Source organism: Acipenser ruthenus, chromosome 6 (assembly GCF_902713425.1).
Source record: "Acipenser ruthenus chromosome 6, fAciRut3.2 maternal haplotype, whole genome shotgun sequence".
NCBI classification, from domain to species: Eukaryota; Metazoa; Chordata; class Actinopteri; order Acipenseriformes; family Acipenseridae; genus Acipenser; species Acipenser ruthenus.
In genome coordinates, this window is record NC_081194.1 from 78,889,681 (window position 1) to 78,914,843 (window position 25,163).

The 25,163-nt window shown below is 40.2% G+C and overlaps 1 protein-coding gene across 1 annotated transcript; it reads left to right on the forward strand.

The window, feature by feature from the left end:
• The first annotated feature begins 2,346 nt into the window (after positions 1-2,346).
• LOC117411500 (gamma-aminobutyric acid receptor subunit rho-1-like) lies at positions 2,347-24,545 on the forward strand. Its single transcript, XM_059025847.1, has 10 exons — positions 2,347-2,756; positions 6,563-6,625; positions 7,085-7,191; positions 11,794-11,861; positions 14,611-14,834; positions 17,970-18,052; positions 18,196-18,336; positions 18,606-18,758; positions 22,159-22,355; positions 22,699-24,545. Exons 1-10 carry the CDS (start codon positions 2,653-2,655, stop codon positions 22,993-22,995), a joined length of 1,437 nt encoding a protein of 478 aa, XP_058881830.1. The 5' UTR covers positions 2,347-2,652; the 3' UTR covers positions 22,996-24,545.
• Positions 24,546-25,163: the final 618 nt, after the last annotated feature.

The window sequence follows — 25,163 nt, forward strand, 5'->3', positions numbered from 1 at the left end:
GATGATTACATACTGTAGCTTACCAGTTATACTTATATTGTGTCCTCCATACAATACCAGTTATACTTATAGTGTGTCTAACTCTTTGCATGTAGTGTGTTGAGCACTGATCTTGTTAAGCATGCAATGTGCTGAGAACCTTGTGACACTGACACTGTACTCAAGATTGGGTGGCAGCTATTCAAGGTTGTGTTATGGTACCTTGCTTCTATTTTGGAATCAGGAGAGATAACTGAAAGGTCAGAGCAACCAGATGTGCCTGTTGCTTCCTCCCCGCCAGTACAGTACCTGAGGATGACTCAAGCAAGGGAACAACTTGTGTTGTTGACTACGATTGTGTTGGTGTCTGATTATTCCTATTTTGAATACGGATTGAAATCTTACAATACCCACTGCAGCACCACCTCCTTCAACATGAGGAAGCTACTGTACTGGACGAGCCACCACCGCTGAGCTCACAACAGCTGTCCTTTCAAACCCACACAGATAGAGGGAGCTGTAATTCTTAATATCCAAAGCATTGAATGCATGAAGTAATCGAGCAGCATCACCTGGGAACCCTGGGAAGGATCACACTTGGCCACCGTACTAACACTGGCCTTGTGTAAATATCCCCTTGGCAACCAGGAGATGTTTCTTGATTATTCCATACGTATTAATAATAGTGCAAACCCATCATGTGTATGAGGGCAGCTGAGCATTAACAATGCTGAACCTATAGTGCAAGACTACATTATCATAAAGATAACGAGTAAGCAGAGAAACAGTTTGACTCTGCAGCTGATGCATAGTTCACACACCCTAGTCTCTGTAAATCGCCTTGGATAAAAGCGTCTGCTAAATAAACTAAACTAAAACAGGTGTGATCTCATGGCTCACAGCAGCCAGTGGGGGAAAAGCAATTGTGTCGTGTCACCATCCTGTCACCATCCTGTCACCATCCTGATTGAGAGAGGTGCTGACAATTCACATTGGTCTTCTTTGGCTGCTTTCAAACATGGTGGCTGTTGAATGGGTGTAAGAAGCACAGCATTCCAGGCATCACTTAAAGTGGTAGAACTGAACTTGCTTTCATCATTGGAAGACCTGAGGCAGCTGGACAGATCACTGTCCCAGGAGGATAGTGCAACCCCAGTGTCTTCCACAGCTCCTGACATAAATACCAATTGAACTGGCGACAAAGTAAGTGTGTCTTCTCGTTGGTTTGATCGGTTGTCCTGTCCTATTACATTGTTCTCCACACAACAGCTATCTATTGCCATTTATATAACATTCCAACAATGTTTGAATAACATAAATGTTTTACATGTGGCTGATAAAGCAACCATTTGTTCAGTTTGAGCAATTCCCCAAATGTTTGAAGCCCTACAATATTCAGCATGGAAGGAATTAGGTCAAGCAGCACTTCATGTTTTTTTTATAGTCAAGTGAACTGCAGCATTAAAGCAGGATAGCTCTCCAAAAGCAAAGAGCAAGCTCACAACAGCTCTCTTGTGACATCAGTAAAATGAATGATTCTGCTGTTGTCTACAGCAACAGAACGCACTTCACATTAAAACATCCTAAACAGCAAGTGCTGCTAAATGTTTTCTCAGAAATTGAGGTTTCGTTAGAGAATCTGAGAGAGTGAATTCTGATGACAAAAGCTTCATAATCCATTCCCAAATGGATTGCTAAAGTAGTAAGTCAAGGTTATGTGAAATTCTCAATGCACTGGTCAGCTGAGCAGTGTGTGGGCTCTTCACTTTATTCCCTGCCGTTGAGCATCGCTGAAGCAGTCTACACTCCTTTAGAAAACAGATACAATAATCAAACTAAACATCCCTGGGAGCTGGAGGCAGCACCATTGTAAAATGGTGACACTTGTGCTTATAAATGTGTTATGAAAGATGCTGGAAAATATGATGCTATATTATATATAGTATTACAATGTTATAATACACATACATCCCAAGCATTTACATACATCTTTATACTGGTGACCCTTATACTAGGAATAGCTAGTACTCGTTTTATAATCATAACAATAACTCAACAAATGGCAGGTTTGCATGTAATTGTGAGTTTAATATTTTTAACACGAGGAGCATTTATGTATTTAGCTGCTCATGAATTACATGACCCAGTAACTGATAAAACAAACTGCATTTGGTTTTGATTAGGGGTGGCTCTAGTATTATTATTGTCATTCTCAATTTGCCACACACAGCAGAAATGATTTTCATATCTATAGGGATGGAAGGAAACGGTACTGAAGCAGTTATTGTGAATTGCAATTTGCCATAACAAGGACAGCCGGTCAGTCAGTTATATAACAGTGGGTTTGCAGTGACAAGATATGAAACATATTCTAGTCACCTGAACCTGCGAGTAACAAATCCTGAGGACTGGTTGCGGAGACGCACGCATTCCGAAAGAAAATCCCTACCATCTGACGTAGAGGGATTTACAGGTTCAGATGGAATTGCTTTTCCCACTGTAGAGATTAAATACTCTGGATGCATTTGTGCATAACTGGGCATTGTTACACTGTTAAGGCAAACGAGAAGGTTCTAGAGGGCTGTGAAGATTTGGGTGTTCACCTTGGATACTTGTGAATTTCACATTTGGATTACCTACAACTGGCTACCACTTTCTTAGGTTGTTGGCACCATGCGATTTGGTGTTGTCTTGCTGCTTTGCTTGTGGGTGCTGGGGGCTGCAGGAAGAGCAGCTGAATACAAGAGGCACATGCATGAAGGGCACAGGAGAGGCAGGTAAAGAGTGTCAAACCTCTTATAACACTACAGCAGGGCTTTACTTCAGCAGAACCATGTACAGATGAGAGATTTGCTTGCTTTCAGAATCTCCAGATATTTCAAATATACACATTTTTTTTACTCTGGGTGTCTCTGGATTCCATGTCTTTCTAACAACCGGATTCATTATTTATCATGGATATGAATATAGCAATCCATGCCTAATTAAGCGCAATGGAGAAAAAAATAATACTGATTCCCTGAAACATCAGCTTTCTTTTACTACAAAACATGAAGGCTCTCAATCAGAATGGGAATTTGACTGGATTGTTTGTATTTTATTTGAATTTGATTTCCATTATTGTTTTTCTCAGTCCTGTGCGTTTAATTACATAGCATTTTTTCCATAGCTTGGTCAAGGTCATCGACAGTCAGTAGATAATGGGGTTACAAATAATGCAATTCTGTCTGCGTTATGCTTGCTTTTGAAAACTAGTGTTGCTGGGCAAGGTTAGTAAAGTTGTACAAAGATGGACTGGGGTGCTAGGTAAGCTTGCACTGTAAAACATTTCCAAAGGTTTCCAAAGATTTTTTTTTACCAGGGATATGTCCAGCAGCCAGTGGAAAGAGGGCATAAAAGGGAAATGTGACAGCATGGCAGACTGTGTCCTTGGCGATGGAGGTGGGGTGGCAGAGCAATCTCAGTTACTGCCAGCTAGATTAGTAAGCACCTAGTCTGACAATGATCACAACTAGGGTTTTAATCGATTAAAGAATAATTCATTAATCATGCCTGTGGGTGTTGACTGATTTTAAAAAATCATTGATCGATTAATCTAGTCTACCCACGTGCTGTAGCAAAAAGCAGTGCATGATAAAAAATCTAGAAAGATGGTGGAGAGTACCAACATTTTGCCATAGCTCAGAACAGTGTTTTTCAGATGTTATTAGGGCAGTGCCAAGACCAGACTTCCTGGCGAGGAAACTGATCCTCTTCTGTTTCAATGTCCATAGATCTCACCAGCCGATCTTGCGTTGTTCCACACTCTCATCCATTCTCCCTGCTTGGCCTGGGAAACGGCCTTTATGCACCTCATCCTCTCCTCCTGCTTTTGCACCTCGTTGACTACCAGCCTCCTCCGTTGAGCTGGAGCTGCTTTGTGCCATGTAGGAGGATCTGAACTGAGAGCAAGGCCTCCTCTTCCATGCTGTACTTGCCCCATGATATCACTGATACGAGGGGCAGCCTTTGCATCTTCCACAGCTTCCTTTGCCGCCCACTTTCTTCCAGTTTTCAACATAGGTGCTGCCTCCCTCACACATTCGTCATGTGACTCTACCAATGTGATTTCCAATCGAAGCTTGATGCACTTAAACTCCTTGGTTAGAGCTGAGACTGGCAGCTGCAGTATCCCTTTACCATACAGTCCCACTCTGCTGAGGGAGCGTGGAACTCTTAAACATTTCCTGACGTATGAATTGATTAACGCTTCCAGCTTCTCTACTGTTGTCAAGGAAACCTCATACACAGTGAGTGGCCACAGAAGTCTTGGCAGCAGAGTTTCAGTTTGCCCGGTAAAGCGCTTTTGTCTGTGCTCTTCAACCTGTGCACTGCTTGTTGTCTCACTTCTCCCACACGAACTGTGTCCTTTAGGTCCCCATCATACCATCTCCTAAGACTTTTCACAGGCTTCTCAGACACTAATTGGTGGCAGTCCAGAAGCCAAGTGTTCTCCTCCCACTACCCATTTTGACACCCTAATAATTATGATGACGCCCTTGCCTTTTTCAGACTTAGTTACTTTTAGTGTGCCATTTTTATCTGCAAATTTTAATGGATCTTTATAAAACTTAGTTCTCGCACACTCCTTCTTTTTGTAGGCGCTCAGCTCTGAGCAATGTTGCAAGCTTATCTTTTATGACCCTTTGTAACAGATTGAGTGCCTCCTTCTGACTTTGTTCTGCTTTCCTCCATTGCTTCCTCAGCTGCCTCCTTTCTCTAACTAAGCGCTCAGTCTCCTGCTGCCATCTAGACTTTACAGGAATAGTTTGTACTTTCTCCTTCCTTTTTTCAACTCCAAACCTCTCGCTTCCATATGCGTAGATGGTATCCCCAAATATATCCAGCTTCTTTTCAACTGATCCACTTAACCTTTCCAACGCAAAACAGGGATCTGTGTTTACTGTGTCCCACACTGTTTTCTCACAAGTTCTTGTCCATTTAACTCCAGGCTTGTGTCCGTTGAGGTTCTTTTCTCTCTTACACTGGTTTGTCTGACCGGGTTCACATCATTAGGTTCATTACTAGCTGTGTTTATGCAAGTCCTCCTCTCATTTATTACAGGGGGTGCTGATGTCCTGCGAACTGTTTGCTTCCTGCCATTGAAATTCATTCGACTGACTTAACTGACTTCGTAAAAAGTACTGATCAAGTGAGGTCCTTGTCCCTTCTCCCTCAAGCATTTCATTCTCCCTTGATGAATCTTCAAACCCCTTACCGTTGTCACTTTGCTCCACCCACAGACACAAACCTGGAGCTCCATGTCTTTGCTAACTGCAGGTCTTGAGCTAGTCCTTTGCAAAGTACTCTCCGTTCTCATATCTGTTTCCTTTCCTAAGTCGTTAACCGTGTTGTCAAACCTTGATTCATCTACAGGAGCCAAGATGGTCAGTTATTAATGTATCTCCATTGGTGACCATTTCAGACACGATTCAACACCAGCCTCATGTCATAACAAAAAGAAAATCAAGTGTGTTCTTCAGGGGAACTTGCACCTGGTATTAAACATTTTTGGTTGGGCTCCATATTGTTTTTCACAATTATCCCAGATGGCATATCTGATGCAGCTGTGGATGTTACGTCTGATGTTGAATAAAATATAGCCCATTTTTGGATACCAAAGAGGTGGAAATACAGAAGTCAAGTCCAACATAAATGGTCTTGTCAATGATTTTTGCAGCAGCAAAATCAGATTCCTTAGTGGCAGTAAAAAACCTACTGGTAACATCTGCCTCTATCCGATTACCAGCTGTCTGTCAACAGCAGACACAGGTTCTTTCATTTCAGAAGAAGGAGGGCTGTGATCAAGATATGCTAATCGCAGAACAATAGGCTGCAGTATATACAGATATCATGATATACTTGAGGCTTGTGAAATGCAAGTGAAATAGAAGCAGACGATTGCATTAAAGGGCAAGTGTTATAAACTGCCATTGCAAGTTGGACCAGTAGATATTCAATTCAGAGTAGACCAATTTACACATTTGTATAATATTCTACAAGTTTGTTTTGTAGTCCTTTCCATAAGACAGCATTTCTACTGCTAGTTAAACACACAATTCTATTGGCTTCTTACTTTTAGCAGACAGAACTGTCAGTATACATTGCAATCCTACATTACTTGTGCGATTAAACAATGAACAGAATTTAGTGTCATTCTGTTTGCTGCAGATATTTTCGTACTTTCGTACCAATAGCAGTTTCTCACACTACTCAAACTGAATCAGCACCAATCAGTCAGCTGTGGAACTACGCTGGACCATTTCACTTTTTTTTTTTAAATCATCCTTGTATAATTACAGCATTTAAGAAAATCCAGTTATGATGCTGTGGGGCAAAAAGTTTGTGCTATGAGACGTCACTCTAAAAGCTGGAATGAATTCAAAGGCCATAGGAAGTTTTAATTATGCGACACTGAATGTGTTTCATTACTGTTATGGGCAAGACTTTCCTTTACTAAACCGATTAGTGTTCATTTTTGTTTTGGACTGACAGTAATATGTGTTACTGTCATAACTGCAGTTGTGTTTTATGTTGCTCACAGGGCTCACAGACTAAGAAGAGAAGCTTCTAAAGAAGATGACGGGGGAAGGCATAAAAAGGGCAGGTAATTTTGTAAAATAGTTTATGTAGCACATATTGGGGAAAAAAGAAATCGGTTGACTCCTTGTACCTATTCTGAAGATACCACTGTTAGAATGTAGCTAAACAAGATTGAGAATGGACAGCACCACAAGAAATACTGTTGAACCAATCCCCCGAGAGTGCTGTTAGACAAAGTGCCTGGCGACAAATTCCAATACTTTAGAATTATTCATTCATTGCTACTCTGGATAATGTGTAGAAATAGGGAAGCCTGCTTTTTGGTTATGTTTTATCTGAAAAGGAAAATCATTCTGCAATAAATAAATAATAACAAACAATATCAATTTCTTATAGTTTTGGGGGAAAACTTAGTATTCTCAAAAGCCTTCATAATAACCTTTCTGATATCTTAAGTTTTGGGGAAACATGTTGGAACGTTGCAATTGTGAGGTTTTTTATTCTTAATTGTTTTACTCATCAGCCCCATCCTGAAAAGAAGTCCTGATGTAACAAAATCTGTATTGACAAAATCAGAGCAGCTTCTCCGAATCGATGACCATGATTTCTCAATGAGGCCTAGTTTTGGAGGTAAGCTTTTTCAATAATACAGCACTGTCTTTGAATTGGACGCTGTGAAGAATTCATCACACCTTCATAAAACCTACACAGACCTGGGTAACTGACATGACATGCACATAAGTGTTCTTAACATGCTGCCTGGGCTGTCATACATGATACAGAACGATATTATTCAATAATTAAAGTAAAAACATGAATGGCTCTTGAAATTGTGAATTTTCAGTTTCAGTGCATTTGGTTGGTAAATCATATCAGAAAACAATTTACAATACACTGAAGAAAGCACTGGTCAGGACAGTGGTCTACTTTACCTTGCTATAGTTTTACCTTGCATTGGTTTGTAATATGTACGTTTTCAAAGTGAATCTGAAGGGCTGTGCATGCAGTACAGTGTTGTGAAGGCTTTATGAATGTTATTGAATGCTACATGCAGTACAGTGTTGTGAAGGCTTTATGAATGTTATTGAATGCTACATGCAGTTACACAGTGTTGTGAAGGCTTTATGAAGGTGTAATGAATGCTACATGCAGTACAGTGTTGTGAAGGCTTTATGAATGTTATTGAATGCTACATGCAGTTACACAGTGTTGTGAAGGCTTTATGAAGGTGTAATTAATGCTATGTGCAGTACAGTGTTGTGAATGCTTTATGAAGATTATTGAATGCTACATGCAGTTACACAGTGTTATGAAGGCTTTATGAAGGTGTAATTAATGCTACATGCAGTACAGTGTTGTGAATGCTTTATGAAGGTGTAATGAATGCTACATGCAGTACAGTGTTGTGAAGGCTTTATGAAGGTGTAATGAATGCTACATGCAGTACAGTGTTATGAAGGCTTTATGAAGGTTTAATGAATGCTACATGCAGTACAATGTTATGAAGGCTTTATGAATGTTATTGAATGCTACATGCAGTACAGTGTTTTGAAGGCTTTATGAAGGTGTAATGAATGCTACATGCAGTACAGTGTTATGAAGGCTTTATGAAGGTTTAATGAATGCTACATGCAGTACAATGTTATGAAGGCTTTATGAAGGTTATTGAATGCTACATGCAGTACAGTGTTGTGAAGGCTTTATGAAGGTATAATTAATGCTACATGCAGTACAGTGTTGTGAAGGCTTTATGAAGGTGTAATGAATGCTACATGCAGTACAGTGTTATGAAGGCTTTATGAATGTTATTGAATGCTACATGCAGTACAGTGTTATGAAGGCTTTATGAAGGTGTTTTTATAAATTTTAGTCGTCGCCAATTATTTTTACCCCGGTTTTCACCCCAATTTAGTATGCTCAATTATTATCTGTATCCCCGGCTCACCGCTCGCAACCCCCCCCCGCCGACTCAGGAAACGGAGGCTGAAACACGCGTCCTCCGAAACGTGCTCCTTCCAAGCCGTCATTTTCCGCACTGCAGATCCACAGCAATGCTACCAGACCTATAGTGCCGGAGGACAACACAGATCTGGCGGCTCCGCTGCAGAGCCACAGGCGCCCTATTGGCCACAGGGGTCGCTGATGCGCGGTGAGCCGTGGATTCCCCTGCCGACCTAAGCCCTCCCTACCCGGGCAGCGCTCAGCCAATTGTGCGCCGCCCCCTAGGAACTCTCGGTCACGGTCAGCTGTGACATAGCCTGGATTCGAACCAGCGATCTCCAGGCTATAGGGCACATCCTGCGCGGAGCGCCTTTACTGGATGCGCCACTCGGGAGCCCCTTATGAAGGTGTTATTAATGCTATGTGCAGTACAGTGTTGTGAAGCCTTTATGAATGTTATTGAATGCTACATGCAGTACAGTGTTGTGAAGGCTTTATGAAGGTGTAATGAATACTACATGCAGTACAGTGTTATGAAGGCTTTATGAAGGTTATTGAATGCTACATGCAGTTACACAGTGCTGTGAAGGCTTTATGAAGGTGTAATTAATGCTATGTGCAGTACAGTGTTGTGAAGGCTTTATGAATGTTATTGAATGCTACATGCAGTTACACAGTGTTGTGAAGGCTTTATGAAGGTGTAATTAATGCTATGTGCAGTACAGTGTTGTGAAGGCTTTATGAATGTTATTGAATGCTACATGCAGTTACACAGTGTTGTGAAGGCTTTATGAAGGTGTAATTAATGCTATGTGCAGTACAGTATTGTGAAGGCTTTATGAAGATTATTGAATGCTACATGCAGTACAGTGTTGTGAAGGCTTTATGAATGTTATTGAATGCTACATGCAGTTACACAGTGTTGTGAAGGCTTTATGAAGGTGTAATTAATGCTATGTGCAGTACAGTGTTGTGAATTCTTTATGAAGATTATTGAATGCTACATGCAGTACAGTGTTGTGAAGGCTTTATGAATGTTATTGAATGCTACATGCAGTTACACAGTGTTGTGAAGGCTTTATGAAGGTGTAATTAATGCTATGTGCAGTACAGTATTGTGAAGGCTTTATGAAGGTGTAATGAATGCTACGTGCAGTACAGGGTGATATCTCTAAGGAAGAAGTCTTTGCATCCATATGCTACCATTTTAGAATTCACTACACTTTTCTAATGGTTATTTTGGGTGAATCAACTGTAAAACTAATTTATGCTTGCCTATTTATATTTGTGTATTTTCTTAATTCACAAATCAGGAATAAGGCCTGAACATGTACCTTTAGGCCACAGGTTTCACCTCCTCTTTGAGCTTTCAGTAATAGATGGTGATGCTTCTTTATCTCATTGTTGTTGTTAAACTTACATAGTTTTACAGTGGTGATATTTTCAACAATATTTTCAAACTACTGTACAACAAAACAATTAATGGACTGTAGATGCTATTGATGGGAAAGCTTGCAAATCTCTGAATCTCTTAATCCCGGTGCAAGCCACCTAGGTATAAAAAAAATAAAACTCTGACCTTGTCTTCTGTCTCTGTATTTTTAAATGTCTCATCTGCTAATCCTATAAATCAGCATAAAACATTGTGTCCAGATGCCATCCAGCTGTTAGGAGACGTGCAGAATTTGGATCAGCAGTGACCTCATTGTTTTTCTGCATCAGTGAGGACAAAAGGGAGCAGAAACAACAGCAAGGTTAAAAATAAAAACATGAATGTGCTGGCTTCCTCCAGTATGAGCACACTCTCATGAATGGATGTGCTGAACTGGCTTCCTCCAGTATGAGCACACTCTCATGAATGGATGTGCTGAACTGGCTTCCTCCAGTATGAGCACACTCTCATGAATGGATGTGCTGTACTGGCTTCCTCCAGTATGAGCACACTCTCATGAATGGATGTGCTGTACTGGCTTCCTCCAGTATGAGCACACTCTCATGAATGGATGTGCTGAACTGGCTTCCTCCAGTATGAGCACACTCTCATGAATGGTTGTGCTATACTGGCTTCCTCCAGTATGAGCACACTCTCATGAATGGATGTGCTGAACTGGCTTCCTCCAGTATGAGCACACTCTCATGAATGGATGTGCTGAACTGGCTTCCTCCAGTATGAGCACACTCTCATGAATGGATGTGCTGAACTGGCTTCCTCCAGTATGAGCACACTCTCATGAATGGATGTGCTGAACTGGCTTCCTCCAGTATGAGCACACTCTCATGAATGGATGTGCTGAACTGGCTTCCTCCAGTATGAGCACACTCTCATGAATGGGTGTGCTGTACTGGCTTCCTCCAGTATGAGCACACTCTCATGAATGGGTGTGTTGTATTGGCTTCCTCCAGTATGTGTACTCTTTAGCTGTATATTCAAGTGGAGTCACCAGGATGCTGGTCTTAGTCACACCAGGAGATCAGTGAAGGCTGAGTTTTTGGTAGTTCCTAGAAGTTGTCTAAAATCAGGAGGGGTGAGGAGGGCCTTCAGTTGTTCTGCTCCATGCCTTTGGAACTCTGTCATGTTCCTATCTGAAAGGTTTTGCATTGTCCATGTGTTCATATGTGAAAGGTTTTGCATTGCCCAGGTGTTCCTACCTGAAAGGTTTTGCATTGCCCAGGTGTTCATATCTGAAAGGTTTTTCATTGCCCAGGTGTTCATATGTGAAAGGTTTTGCATTGCCTAGGTGTTCATATCTGAAAGGTTTTGCATTGCCCAGGTGTTCATATCTGAAAGGTTTGCATTGCCCAGGTGTTCATATCTGAAAGGTTTTGCATTGCCCAGGTGTTCATATCTGAAAGGTTTGCATTGCCCAGGTGTTCATATCTGAAAGGTTTTGCATTGCCCAGGTGTTCATATCTGAAAGGTTTTGCATTGTCCAGGTGTTCATATCTGAAAGGTTTTGCATTGCCCAGGTGTTCATATGTGAAAGGTTTTGCATTGTCCAGGTGTTCATATCTGAAAGGTTTTGCATTGCCCAGGTGTTCATATCTGAAAGGTTTTGCATTGCCCAGGTGTTCATATCTGAAAGGTTTTGCATTGCCCAGGTGTTCCTATCTGAAAGGTTTTGCATTGCCCAGGTGTTCATATCTGAAAGGTTTTTCATTGCCCAGGTGTTCATATCTGAAAGGTTTTTCATTGCCCAGGTGTTCATATCTGAAAGGTTTTGCATTGTCCAGGTGTTCCTACCTGAAAGGTTTTTCATTGCCCAGGTGTTCATATTCATCTGTCTGTTTTAGGGCCTGCAATCCCAGTTGGTGTGGACGTGCAGGTAGAAAGCCTCGACACCATTTCTGAAGTGGATATGGTAAGTATCTATTTGTGATGGAAAACACACAATGCAGCCACTTTACTAGGACATGTCTACCTGGGTTAATCCGGTGATATGAATGAAAACAGTCTAGCAGAACTGGAGTTGAGAAGAAAAGATTGTACAGCATTTGGAAGAGGCATGATAGAGGGTGCTGCAGCAGCAAGGCCACTCATGTTCTGAGCTGTATTTTTTTCATGGTAAAAAATGGCTTATTTCACGTCATTTCGAGGTCTAAAAATACATATTTCAAGATATTTCATGATTAAACCTAATGTTTATTAAAACAGAAAAAAATAGCGTTGTCACATTCAAAATGTATAATTTTCTCTAGAGTTATTATACAACAAATATTCCTAAATATTTAAATCCTTACCTGAAAAACAGTCAATGCTAAATTGTAGAACATTTCGTTTTTGATGTCTGCCTATTTTCAACATCAGTGATATATATATATATATATATATATATATATATATATATATATATATATATATATATATATATATATATATATATATATTAAACAAAATAAAAAGAAACAAAAATAAAAATAACAACACGTGAAATGTCCCCTTCTTGTACTGGACAGAGTGATCTTTAGCAGGAATATTTCCGATATCTGATGCATCTTTTTCGTTGAATGCAGCTCTATGCAGTGTGTGTTCAATCATTTACCGGAAGCAAACTAAACTGGCTGCCAGGTTCCTAAATGCAGAGTAACAGGTAGTGTGTCAATAAGGCAAACGTTTGCTGTATTTATGTGATAAAAAAAAGTATATTTACACTATTCTTTCAGAATGGGAAGTTTCACAGGGAACTACATAGAACACGTCAACGGCTACATTTCACTGAAATCCGTGATAACCATGAAAGAAATACAGCTTTAGTCATGTTGGTCGGTTGCTCTAGAGTGAACCAGCAGTGGCAAAGCAAAGGAAATGTGGACGCCGAGAAAGACAGCTGCTGCCGAAAACATTTAGTGACGTCATTTCTGAATCTTACTGACTGAATGGATTAACATTCCTTTATGGAAACTATGCCATGCTGTGTCAAGGCAAATGCTGGACCAGCCCATTATAAGATGCAGGCTCTTGGAACGTGCCCTGGCAGTGTCTGTAGCATTGAATTGCAGTTTTGCATTGATGGTAATAAAATCAGTGTAAAACCACATCATTCCCAGACTAAGGAAGATTACTGGGAGTTGCCCTGACCTGCTTGTACTACGTGCTCAAATGAACCAGAGCAGTCAGTGCTTCTCATTTTAATGACATACAATTAGGGTTACCAGCAATCCCTGCGCATGGTCACATGGTCCCAAGGCCAGTACCTTTCAAGTACATCATAGAAAATATTATTTATTATTAAAAGGAGAGGTGTCTTTTCACATAAAAGTTTCTTTAAGGTCAGAATCTGACCATGGACATTGGAAACAACACCCATAACTATTAACATCATCAAATCTGGTGTGTTTTTCTTTTGTATGTTTTGAAAGCAACATCCTTTGGATGAATGCATTTACTTGGGATGTGTCTCCTGTACAACATGCTTCAGTTTGCTTTAATTGACACATTCAAGCAAATAGTAGATGCCCTACATGGCATGAGGCAAATCAAGCTGTCACAATGGCAAATTCAGCATGGCAAACCCTACCTCAAAGGCTCCCTGTCTACAGATATTGTAGCTTTTGACTTGCTCACCAGCCAATGAAGTCAAAAGCTACAATAAAGGACAGTCCCTCTGTATCCACACTGTTAAAGCTGTGACTCCTCTGTATCCACACTGTTAAAGCTGTGACTCCTCTGTATCCACACTGTTAAAGCTGTGACTCCTCTGTATCCACACTGTTAAAGCTGTGACTCCTCTGTATCCACACTGTTAAAGCTGTGACTCCTCTGTATCCACACTGTTAAAGCTGTGACTCTGCTGTTTCCACACTGTTAAAGCTGTGACTCCTCTGTATCCACACTGTTAAAGCTGTGACTCTGCTGTTTCCACACTGTTAAAGCTGTGACTCTGCTGTATCCACACTGTTAAAGCTGTGACTCCTCTGTATCCACACTGTTAAAGCTGTGACTCCTCTGTATCCACACTGTTAAAGCTGTGACTCCTCTGTATCCACACTGTTAAAGCTGTGCCTCCTCTGTATCCACACTGTTAAAGCTGTGACTCCTCTGTTTCCACACTGTTAAAGCTGTGACTCCTCTGTATCCACACTGTTAAAGCTGTGACTCTGCTGTTTCCACACTGTTAAAGCTGTGACTCCTCTGTATTCACACTGTTAAAGCTGTGACTCCTCTGTATCCACACTGTTAAAGCTGTGACTCCTCTGTATCCACACTGTTAAAGCTGTGACTCCTCTGTATCCACACTGTTAAAGCTGTGACTCCTCTGTATCCACACTGTTAAAGCTGTGACTCTGCTGTATCCACACTGTTAAAGCTGTGACTCCTCTGTATCCACACTGTTAAAGCTGTGACTCCTCTGTATCCACACTGTTAAAGCTGTGACTCCTCTGTATCCACACTGTTAAAGCTGTGACTCCTCTGTATCCACACTGTTAAAGCTGTGACTCCTCTGTATCCACACTGTTAAAGCTGTGACTCCTCTGTATCCACACTGTTAAAGCTGTGACTCCTCTGTATCCACACTGTTAAAGCTGTGACTCCTCTGTATCCACACTGTTAAAGCTGTGACTCCTCTGTATCCACACTGTTAAAGCTGTGACTCATCTGGTTTGTTCTAGGACTTCACCATGACTCTGTACCTGAGGCACTACTGGAAGGATGAGCGGCTGTCTTTCCAAAGCACCAACAACCTCAGCATGACATTCGATGGCAGGCTGGTGAAAAAGATCTGGGTCCCCGATATGTTTTTCGTTCATTCGAAGAGATCGTTCATCCACGACACGACGACGGACAATGTGATGCTGCGCGTGCACCCAGATGGGAAGGTGCTGTACAGCCTCAGGTAAAAACTGTACCTGCAGCGTTTCTAACTGTTTTAATCTTATGTACTGCAGAGATTTCATAGTGACCTACTGTCTGACTGCTGCATTGTACTTAATAACCCTTCTCTGACTACGACGCTGTAAAACGTGATACAGTGCATGCCTTGTATTTCGGACAGTGCTTATTTGGGAAGGTTATTTATGTAACAGAGCAGAGGCTGGGCGTGAACCGGCGCACAGTAAGCCAGCAGCTTAACCACCAAGCAGCTGGGCTCGTCTGCATTCCTGGTTTAAGAGCTTTTAACCTCATCTTGTCTCATCAGCAGGGGACAGAATCAGTAACGAATTGAAGTTTTGTTTTAATTTGAAGTTTATACTATATTGAAGCTATTGATACTGATGGTCGCATTGCTCAGTGAGATGGAGTAACCATAAAACAAAACACAAATTACAATACATAGTTGCAAAAAGAAACTTCATTTTAATTACCAGTAGCAGTAGCCTATTGGTATTGGCCTATTGACACATTACTAACAAATCTCTTTTGTGCTATGAGGGAATCTTAAGAGAAACATTTAACAAATAATGACATTTAACCAGTGGGGGGTGGGCTAGAATACACACGTGAATCCCATCCTGCCACCAAAAAGAATACATATACATACTATTGTATGAATTGACTTTTAAATGCCATCATTACTATTACAAGTAATGGCAGGTAATAATTGTATTCCGATTACGCCACTCTCTTTAGTTTTTATATAGAGGTGAGAGGTCCCCTAGAATGTTTTTATTAACCCCCCCCCCCCCCCCCAGAATAAAGTAGTTCCACGCACAGAGGTTATTTTATTTGGAAGAGCAGATGGACACTCACCACACACTCAAAGTTTGTTAAAAATGAAACAGTGTGTATTGTTGTCACAGTACCTTAATATTTAAAAAAGTAAGCCAGTTATAACAGCAAGTGCTTCTCAGCAATTACACAGAAAGCATTTAATAATACTTCAGCAGGTATCAACAATTAACAGATAGTATTTCAATAGATATCAATAATCAGTAAAAACTGCACATATCATTTAAAATAGGTAGCAACAATCACTCACAATAAATAGCAGCAGTCTCCTGTAAATGAGTCAATTTAAAAAGCACCAATCACTACCCACCCCAGTGGCTAGTGTCCTGACATCCTGAGGGGACACACAAGCACTTGTAGCAGGGATGGCCCTAGGCAGCCAAGCACAGCACCACCAGTTTCCCCTTACCTGAATGGCGTCAACCCAAGACCTTAGAGCTCAGAACTTATATTCTAAGAGTTATCTCTTTGCTCACATAACAAGGTCCAGTAGTATAATAATAATTGTGCTTTCGCTTTCTCACCATCGGCGACACATGAAGTCTCAAGTCAACAACCTGTTAGATTTACAAAAGCAGAACCAGAATTTAAAAAGATTGAAGGCAGCTCGATATCTCACACAAAACAACAAACAAACACTGAGCACATGACTACTTTATTTTCTGTCCTCCATTCCTCTCTGTTTCCAACCTGGTTTGTTGTTTTAAATAAGCTGCAAGCGGATATTGATTCAATCAATGCTTCTGACGCCGTCTAGCTCCTGTTCGGAGGACAGCTTTCAATCACTAGAAATCTACAACACGCTCTGAAATTCAGCAGGATCATTCACTCAAGGAAAGAGCGGGGGCAGGAACACGAAACAAATGAAATAAGCACCAATCTTGATGCCGTGATCAAAGAATAATTCAATAAACAATAATACATAATAAATCCTAAAAATAACATAAGTGATACTAAATGACAAACCACATTGTGAACGTGCAAATAGAAATACGTTACAATAACACTGTGTTACAGCTCTACTACATAAAGTGATGCAATCTAAAACCACAACCAACACCCTGTAGCTGTGCTAAACTGGGAGTGTTTGTAAACATGTATCCCGAGCATGAACCCTTTGAAAAGTTTGCCTGAGTAAAAGCATAGCAAATTGTCATAAAGCACAGTGAAAGGATGATGAAGAAAATAAAAAATACCATGGTAAACTATGCTAAATGCATAACAAACCATGGGAGAAGCATGGAAAAACTGCAGAATTACTGCATAAAACTACAGCAGAACATCAAATGCATTTTTTTGGGGTACAGTATTTAATCATTTCCTGGGCTGTAGGTTGCATGGTTGGATCTTAAACATTTGAGTAAGAATACCCTGTAGCTAAGGAAACCTCAATATCATTAGCACAACAATAAAGGGACCCAAGATTGTTAATGTTAATAAGGGTTCATGGATTAAAAACGCTGCTCTTCTGTCGATCAGAACAGATCTCTGCTCTCCTGTAAATTGTAATGGGGATGTCTTTGCAGATTATCAGTGGTTTTCTACTAAAATAGCTTTTTAACAATGAATGTAGGTCAGTAAACAGGAATGGATTACTGTATATACTGTGCTGAGCAGGGGCAGAGTGGTGGTGAGGATCCCATTGTGTGGGAGGACAGATTCCCGCCAGTGAGACACCAGATAGTTTCATGGATACTTATCTAAACTGCCCTACATAACTGAGAGAAACCTGTCCTTTAACACAGCTGGGTTATCATTACTATTTGATATTTACCCCCCCAAATCCCCCCAGTAACCCCACAGCTGTAATGAGTTAAGTCTCCAACAGGAGGCTCTGGGGCATATAATAGTAGTACAGTATTTCATGTTAGATTTTGAAATGTCACATTTCAATTCTTGGCAGTGTTACGGAAAACTACAAAGCGGTATGTATTCAATACGTTAACGTAACATTATTCATCAGGTTTCATTCGACTTTATGAAGGAAAATGTGTTAATTTTATAGGGTGATGCTAAACTTTTGGCCACAGCTGTACAACTTTATTTAACATTAACATTGCAGCACATTTCGATTTTACAAACAGATTTATCCAGTAAAAATATTGTACTGATTTCTGTGACCAAAGAACAGACTATTGCATTCATTGCAACCTGTTATACTGTGTCCAACGACACGCGATGATAACATCTTACAATGCTGCGTGTTGCAGGGTTACAACACGTGATGATAACGTCTTACAATGCTGCGTGTTGCAGGGTTACAACACGCGATGATAACGTCTTACAATGCTGCGTGTTGCAGGGTTACAGTTACAGCCATGTGCAACATGGACTTCAGCCGCTTCCCTTTGGACACCCAGAGCTGTTCACTGGAGATCGAGAGCTGTAAGTATCATATCTGCAAAGTGCATTATGTGTTAGGCTAAAGTATCCAGCTGTAAACCTTGAGCTATCTGAACTTGTATAATAAAGTTATTCTCACAGACAAGCCATGTGTGTACCGACTGTTTATTTGCAATATATTTCAGACGCCTACACTGACGAAGATCTAATGCTGTACTGGATGAAAGGAAATGACTCTCTTAAGACAGACGAAAGGATATCTTTGTCCCAGTTCCTCATACAAAAGTTCCATACAACTACAAAGCTAGCATTTTACAGCAGTACAGGTATCATACTGATCTAGTGGTCTCCCTTTATATATATTTAAAAAGAACACGTCTGAAGAAATGAAGTTACAAATGCAAGTTGATGTGGATGGGAACTAGAAACGGTAGCCCCTTTCATTGAAACTGTGACCTGCTATAGTTTTATGCAGCATGATTGCTGATAATAAGATGACAGAAGATAACTTGCCAACGAATTAATAAATCTCATCATCCACAAATAAGTGTTCATGAAAATTTGATATTGAAGTATTTCTTTTGTTGTTTGTCAGGTTGGTACAACCGTCTGTATATCACCTTCACGCTCCGTCGGCACATCTTCTTCTTCCTGCTCCAGACCTATTTCCCAGCCACTCTGATGGTCATGCTGTCCTGGGTGTCCTTCTGGATCGACCGCAGGGCTGTGCCGGCTCGAGTCCCGTTAGGTGAGACAATGCACAACTTTTAAAATCACGTCTGATGGGGAAGGGGGTCAAGAAAAGACAGAGCATGTTTCACGTGTCTCTTTTCTTATCTTCCTCCAAATAAACAAGTCGACTCTATTTGAACCCACTGGGGTTCCAGACTCATCCTTCATTATTTAACCTGCTAGAAGTTGAAGTAAAACAACTCATCTGGGCAATCAATGGAGTCAAACTGAAGAGAGATGAATGTAGCTCTGGCAAACTGGCAAACCTGCTTTCAGAAGCCAACGTTCGAGGGAGAGAACAGCAGGGAACCTGAACCAGCCTCATGTTCAGTTCTCAGATGGTGGAGACGTTTGGGTCTGAAGCCCTTGGAGGATTTATCATTGGAACATCATCCACATCTTTTCAGTGATGGTCTGGAGAACTATTTGGAGCACTTGCTAATCAAAGCTTTTCATCTGGAAATAGTCAATCGAATTATCATAATACATCGCAATCCTGAAGAGAGAGAGGTACTGAATAAGATCCATGAGAACATCTGATACACATGACAGGCAGGATCCTCAGAATGTGATGCTGAACTGGGAGCTGCAAACTGTGTCAGAATTTGAGGAAGGGAACCAATATTTGCCCGGCCCTGCAGTGTGTAACACACAGTATGCTTTTCTTGCTTTTGCTGTGCTCAGATGAACAAGCAAGTAAATGATGTTTGAAACCAAGATCCCAAACAAACCAAGCATGAACGTGTCTTCTGATTATTCAACTTGACACGGCAGACGAATGAAACTTGCTAGGTTAGCAACAATATTCTAGGACTATCAATATGGATCATAAAGGTATATATAGCTGACTGCTGCTACTAAGTTTAGCTAATATAACTGCTAAATATGGGTGGCTCAAAGGTTTCAATCGTCCACATGTTTTGGTGGATAGTATTCTTTGGATCTTAGTGACCTCCAATATCTGGAACCCAGGCCGTGCTCTATAAATAAGCCTGACTACGCCATCTAAAGTTTACTGAAGGGTAGAACCTCTGTTATCAAATACAAATGGCATGCCACTAATACCTTAGTCCCCTCATTAAGCCCCTTTCAAATACTATAAAGCCATAAATATTTGCAAGCCTTTTATTAGGCGTTTTTCACATATGAAAAAAACGCAAACATTTTTGGCACAAATATCATATTCCACTAAAAATACATACTTCGTATATTGCAACAGGTCGCCAACATTTCTGGAGAAAAATTGGTTTTTATGTTTCGCCAAATATCAGGAGATCAGAAATTGGTTGGTGCTCTTCCGAGCAGGAATATTTATTGAAGTTATTTTTAAAACAGTTAATAAATAAAGACTGGGATGCAGTGCTGCAAAAAATATTGCTAAGGTAGTGACACCTAGAGGAGAGAGAGAAAATGTCAAGCTCAATTATCAAGTACAGGCTGCTCCACCCACCAAACCCTTGGACAGAGTGAAGCACCACCACCTGTGATAAAACTAATTAAAATAAACCCACACCCAAAAACAAACAAAAGAGAAATAAGCAGAGCAAATTAAAGAATAATTATAGTGCACATGATACAAGTAAAACCAAGCAAAATAGCAGGCTTGACTAATGCCTTCAATGCTCCAGGGCATCCACAATAGTGGCACTCTAGGGACCTAAAGTTGGTTGCCTATTGATTTTTCGTTTACAGACATTGCAGTGTACAAGGAAAGATAAACTGATTTCAGATTTACCGATTCCTTTTTCATTTAAATGGTTGCTGCCGATTGCTTTTTCATTTACAGATAGTGTGCAAGGAGAGACAAATAGGTTTCAGTTAACATGAAGAGAAAATAGATCAGACCCATTTAAGTAGTTTTAGCCACCTCAAAGTTTTAGGCACACGGCTTAGTAGTGATTTTACTTGGTCCGAACAAGGAACATATCCATGTGATGTAAACAATCCAATTGAGGGGTGGCAGTCACGTGACCCCAGCAGGCTAGGCCGCCATACTAGTGGTCAAAACAACCATGGCGGCTCATGCAAAAATGGCAACTTCACCAGCAAAATTTTATTTATTTGCAACCAGAGCACACTTCTCACCGCCAGTCACAGGAATTAGAAAGATATCATGGCAGCAGTGTGGAGTAGTGGGGCAGCAGTGTGGAGTAGTGGTTAGGGCTCTGGACTCTTGACCGGAGGGTCGTGGGTTCAATCCCAGGTGGGGGACACTGCTGCTGTACTCTTGAGCAAGGTACTTTACCTAGATTGCTCCAGTAAAAAAAAAAACAAAGTATGAATGGGTAATTATATGTAAAAATAATGTGATATCTTGTAACAATTGTAAGTCGCCCTGGATAAGGGCGTCTGCTAAGAAATAAATAATGATAATGATAAGTGCCAGATACTTGGAATTTGTGACCCCTACTGTGCCCCCCCTGGTGAGCAAGCCCACTTTGAGGTGATTTGACCACATACATTTTTTCCTTTTAAGAAAACTTACATGTTACCAATTAAGAAAATATACATTTTCAATAGTTTGTTTCAAATTCCAGTACTAATATGAATTAAGTACAGTATTGCGTTAAATAGACTCCGAACCACCGAACGGGACAGTGCTCAGAAAACAGCGTTTTACATAATAATGAGATTCAAAAGAAAAGGAGTGCCTTTCTCTGTTTTCTGCCTCCTGCAAGAACGCTACAGTAATATTGTATGTAAGGACGGGGAATCACCAACCTGCTTAAGTGTAATCTCCATTTAAGTGTATAAATAGTTCTGAAAAATCGGTTATGATTATTATTATAAAGTGTAACACTCTTAATTGCATAACTGATTTTTCAGAAATATTTATATCATAGAGCCATCAGTTTATAACATATTTAAATGCATAATAATGAAACTGCAGTCATCTGTATGTTATTTTAGGCTACTTGAAAACTGAATGGAAATCGTTAGCGATTGATTGCTAGAAATATCAAGAGCACAATACTGTATATACTGCATGATTACTGATTTGTATTGCGATCTGGTGGTACTGTGTTAAACTGTGGTAAACTTGATTGTGGCTTGTATCCGTACAACCCACACGTTCTCGTGAGGTACTGCTTGGAGTCAATGTAATACTGCTGACCATGTCCACCACCATCACTGGAGTCAATAAAATACTGCTGACCATGTCCACCGTCATCACTGGAGTCAATGTAATACTGCAGACCATGTCCACCACCATCACTGGAGTCAATGTAATACTGCTGACCATGTCCACCATCATCACTGGAGTCAATGTAATACTGCTGACCATGTCCACCGTCATCACTGGAGTCAATGTAATACTGCTGACCATGTCCACCATCATCACTGGAGTCAATGTAATACTGCCCCCAGCCTGCATAAAGCCCTGTTAATAAGAAGGCCTTCTTAATTCTGTGCAGGTATCACCACGGTACTGACCATGTCCACCATCATCACTGGAGTCAATGCATCGATGCCCAGGGTCTCCTACATCAAGGCTGTGGACATCTACCTGTGGGTCAGTTTTGTGTTTGTGTTCCTGTCGGTGCTGGAGTACGCTGCAGTGAACTACCTGAGTACTGTGCAGGAGCGCAAAGAGAGGAAGATGAGAGACAAGGTAGGATTTTATTGGTGCACAATGATGTTAAACGTAAATAGCACAGCAACAAAATAAAGTGATACGTTTATAGTGGCTAGTTACATTATAATGCTAAACAAAGCTGAAGTCCGTAGTTTCTTTTGGTAATAAAGGATTCCAGTTATTAGGGATTGTATTGTCTCCCAAGCTCATGTTTATGTTGTATTCCAAAAGAGCCGAACCATCAATACAACATTCCCATATCCACTAACTGAAGCCCCTTTACACAAAGAGTTCACAGCCCAGCATAGCATATGAGTTGTTTGTGTGCTGTGCAGCCCCTGCATGCCCAGCCTTGTACGTGTGCAATTCTCTGTTTCAGTCCCAGCTTCCCTGTACCTGTGGTCCGTCTCACCCGCAGCCCATGAGGATGGATCCCAGCTACAGTGAGGGGGATCTCAACACCGGCTCTTATGGGATGCCTGGGAATGGGGACAGGCAGGAAAGGATTATAGTGCATTTGGCTCTGGGGGACAGGCGCCCCACAAGCAGGAGGAAAGGGTCCCGCGGATACGTCAGCATGTGGATTGACACGCACGCCATTGACAAGTACTCTCGAGTGATCTTTCCCGGCGCCTACATCCTTTTCAATATAATATACTGGTCCATTTACTGCTAGTCTAAGGGCACAATCCACAGCATCCGCTGAACCAGATCAAGACACTGAACGTTGAATGTTTGTGCATAAGTAGAAATACTGTTGCTTTCTTGTTTATTGTCAATTGTTTGGTTTTTTTTGTGAATTTAGCATCCCCTGCAAGCTAAAATCTAGACTACTCCACCCCGTAGTTTAACCAGGAGCAAAGAGGCGCTCCGAATACCCAATTTGATTTTGTAAACAACCTTTGGTTCCCCACTCAAGACCTTATCAAATAAATGAATAACCAAGTAAACAGATTGCAATAAAATATATTTTTATTAAGGTCACAGGTTTAAAAGCATTGTTGGTAATGGTTACAATAAGAGCAATACAAATGAGGCTGACTAACAACTTAAATGCAAAATATTTCCAGCAGTACCGCTAGACACCACCAGGGGAGAAAAGCAACAAGCTGCAGTTAAATTAAAGGCCACTACGCAATCGAAAATTCCAAGCAGGGAGACGGAACGGAATAAAAACAAATATACTGATCCACAAAAGAAACGCAACACTCAGCTTTAATGGCTTTAACCAAATATTTAAACATAGATATCAACAAAAATCATAGAAAATGCGAACAAAAATACAGATCAAAGAATCATGATAAGTTTTCAGTATAAAACGTGACACACTGTCAAAATGAAAACATTACAAAGTATCGGGTATGACCTCCCTGAGCATTAACACAATCCTGGCAGCGTACCTTTCGCTCTTCTTGCGTTAATGTGTTTTTCAAATGGCTATTTATACAGGTTCTTAATCAACTCATTTTGGCAATTTTAACTCAACACTGAGCTCAGTATTCTCAATACTACTCAAACAATCAACAAACCTATCTGCTCACTAAAATGTAAACATTATGTATGTGCCCAATGAGCTATTGATGTAAAACTTAGACTGTTGAGTATATACATGTGATTTATATATATATATATATATGTCTGGAACAGGAGGTTAGACTGGGGGTAATCGCACATTATACAACTATACGATATTTAATTTACAAAACAGTCTGCAAGACACAGCCACAAGCAGCTTTGGTCATACCAAACGCTCAAATTAGTTTTACGTTTATGCACTTGAAGTAATTGTTTGGGTAGCCCTATATGGCAAGCCAAATTATCACGTAGAGTTATCTCAAAATGAATTACAGATATCTTTAAATTGAGCTTTAAATGAGATATCTAAAATGCATTTTTAGATATCTTTAAATCGTTTTAAGACATCTCTAAATGTTTTTGAGGAATCTTTAAACACTTTTCAGATATCTCTAAATCATTTAGAGATATCTCTAAATGATTTGAAGATATCTTCAAATAACGTCCTGTTCATTTGGAGATATCATTAAATAGACCGGCAGTCCATTCAAAACAAAGAGTATTTTCACAGGAAGTTATTTCGAGATATCTTGAAATGGCTTCCTGTTCATTTGAAGACATCTTCAAATGCTTTGGAGACAACAGGAAGTTATTTGAAGATATCTTCAAATGATTTAGATATCTTTAAATAATATGTGGATTTGGCTAGCATGGTGCGCCAAACTGTCATTTAAAGATATCTTAAAATGAGGGTTTTAAAGATATCTGTAAATCATTTGAAGATATCTTCAAATAACTTCCCGTTTATTTAGAGATATCTGTAAATCAATTTGAGATATCTTTAAAACCCTCATTTTAAGACATCTCTAAATGACAGTTTGGCGCGCCATGCTAGCACAATCCATATGGTTTCCATAGTATTTAAAGATATTTGTAAATCAATCTGAGATATCTTTATTTTATTTTTTAGATATCTCAAATTGATTTACAGATATCTTTAAATTAATTTCAGATATCTTAAAAACTGCACAATTAAAGATGTCTGGAATTCAATTTGAGATATCTCTAAATGACAAGCTTGCCATAAACCCTATGGGAATCAGTTAAGGCGTTTGTAACATACAGCACTAAATATAGAACTAAACTATAAGGAGAATACTGGCTGACATCTGCTCCTACTTAGCAAAGAAAACAGGAATGTCAACCTCGGCAATCCAGTCAGACTAGATAAAACCATGTTCATTAAAACAGAGAATACAGAAAAACAATGAAACGCTTTAAAATCCACGTGTAACCCAAATTAGAGCGAGTCGTGTTGAGAGTGTCCAC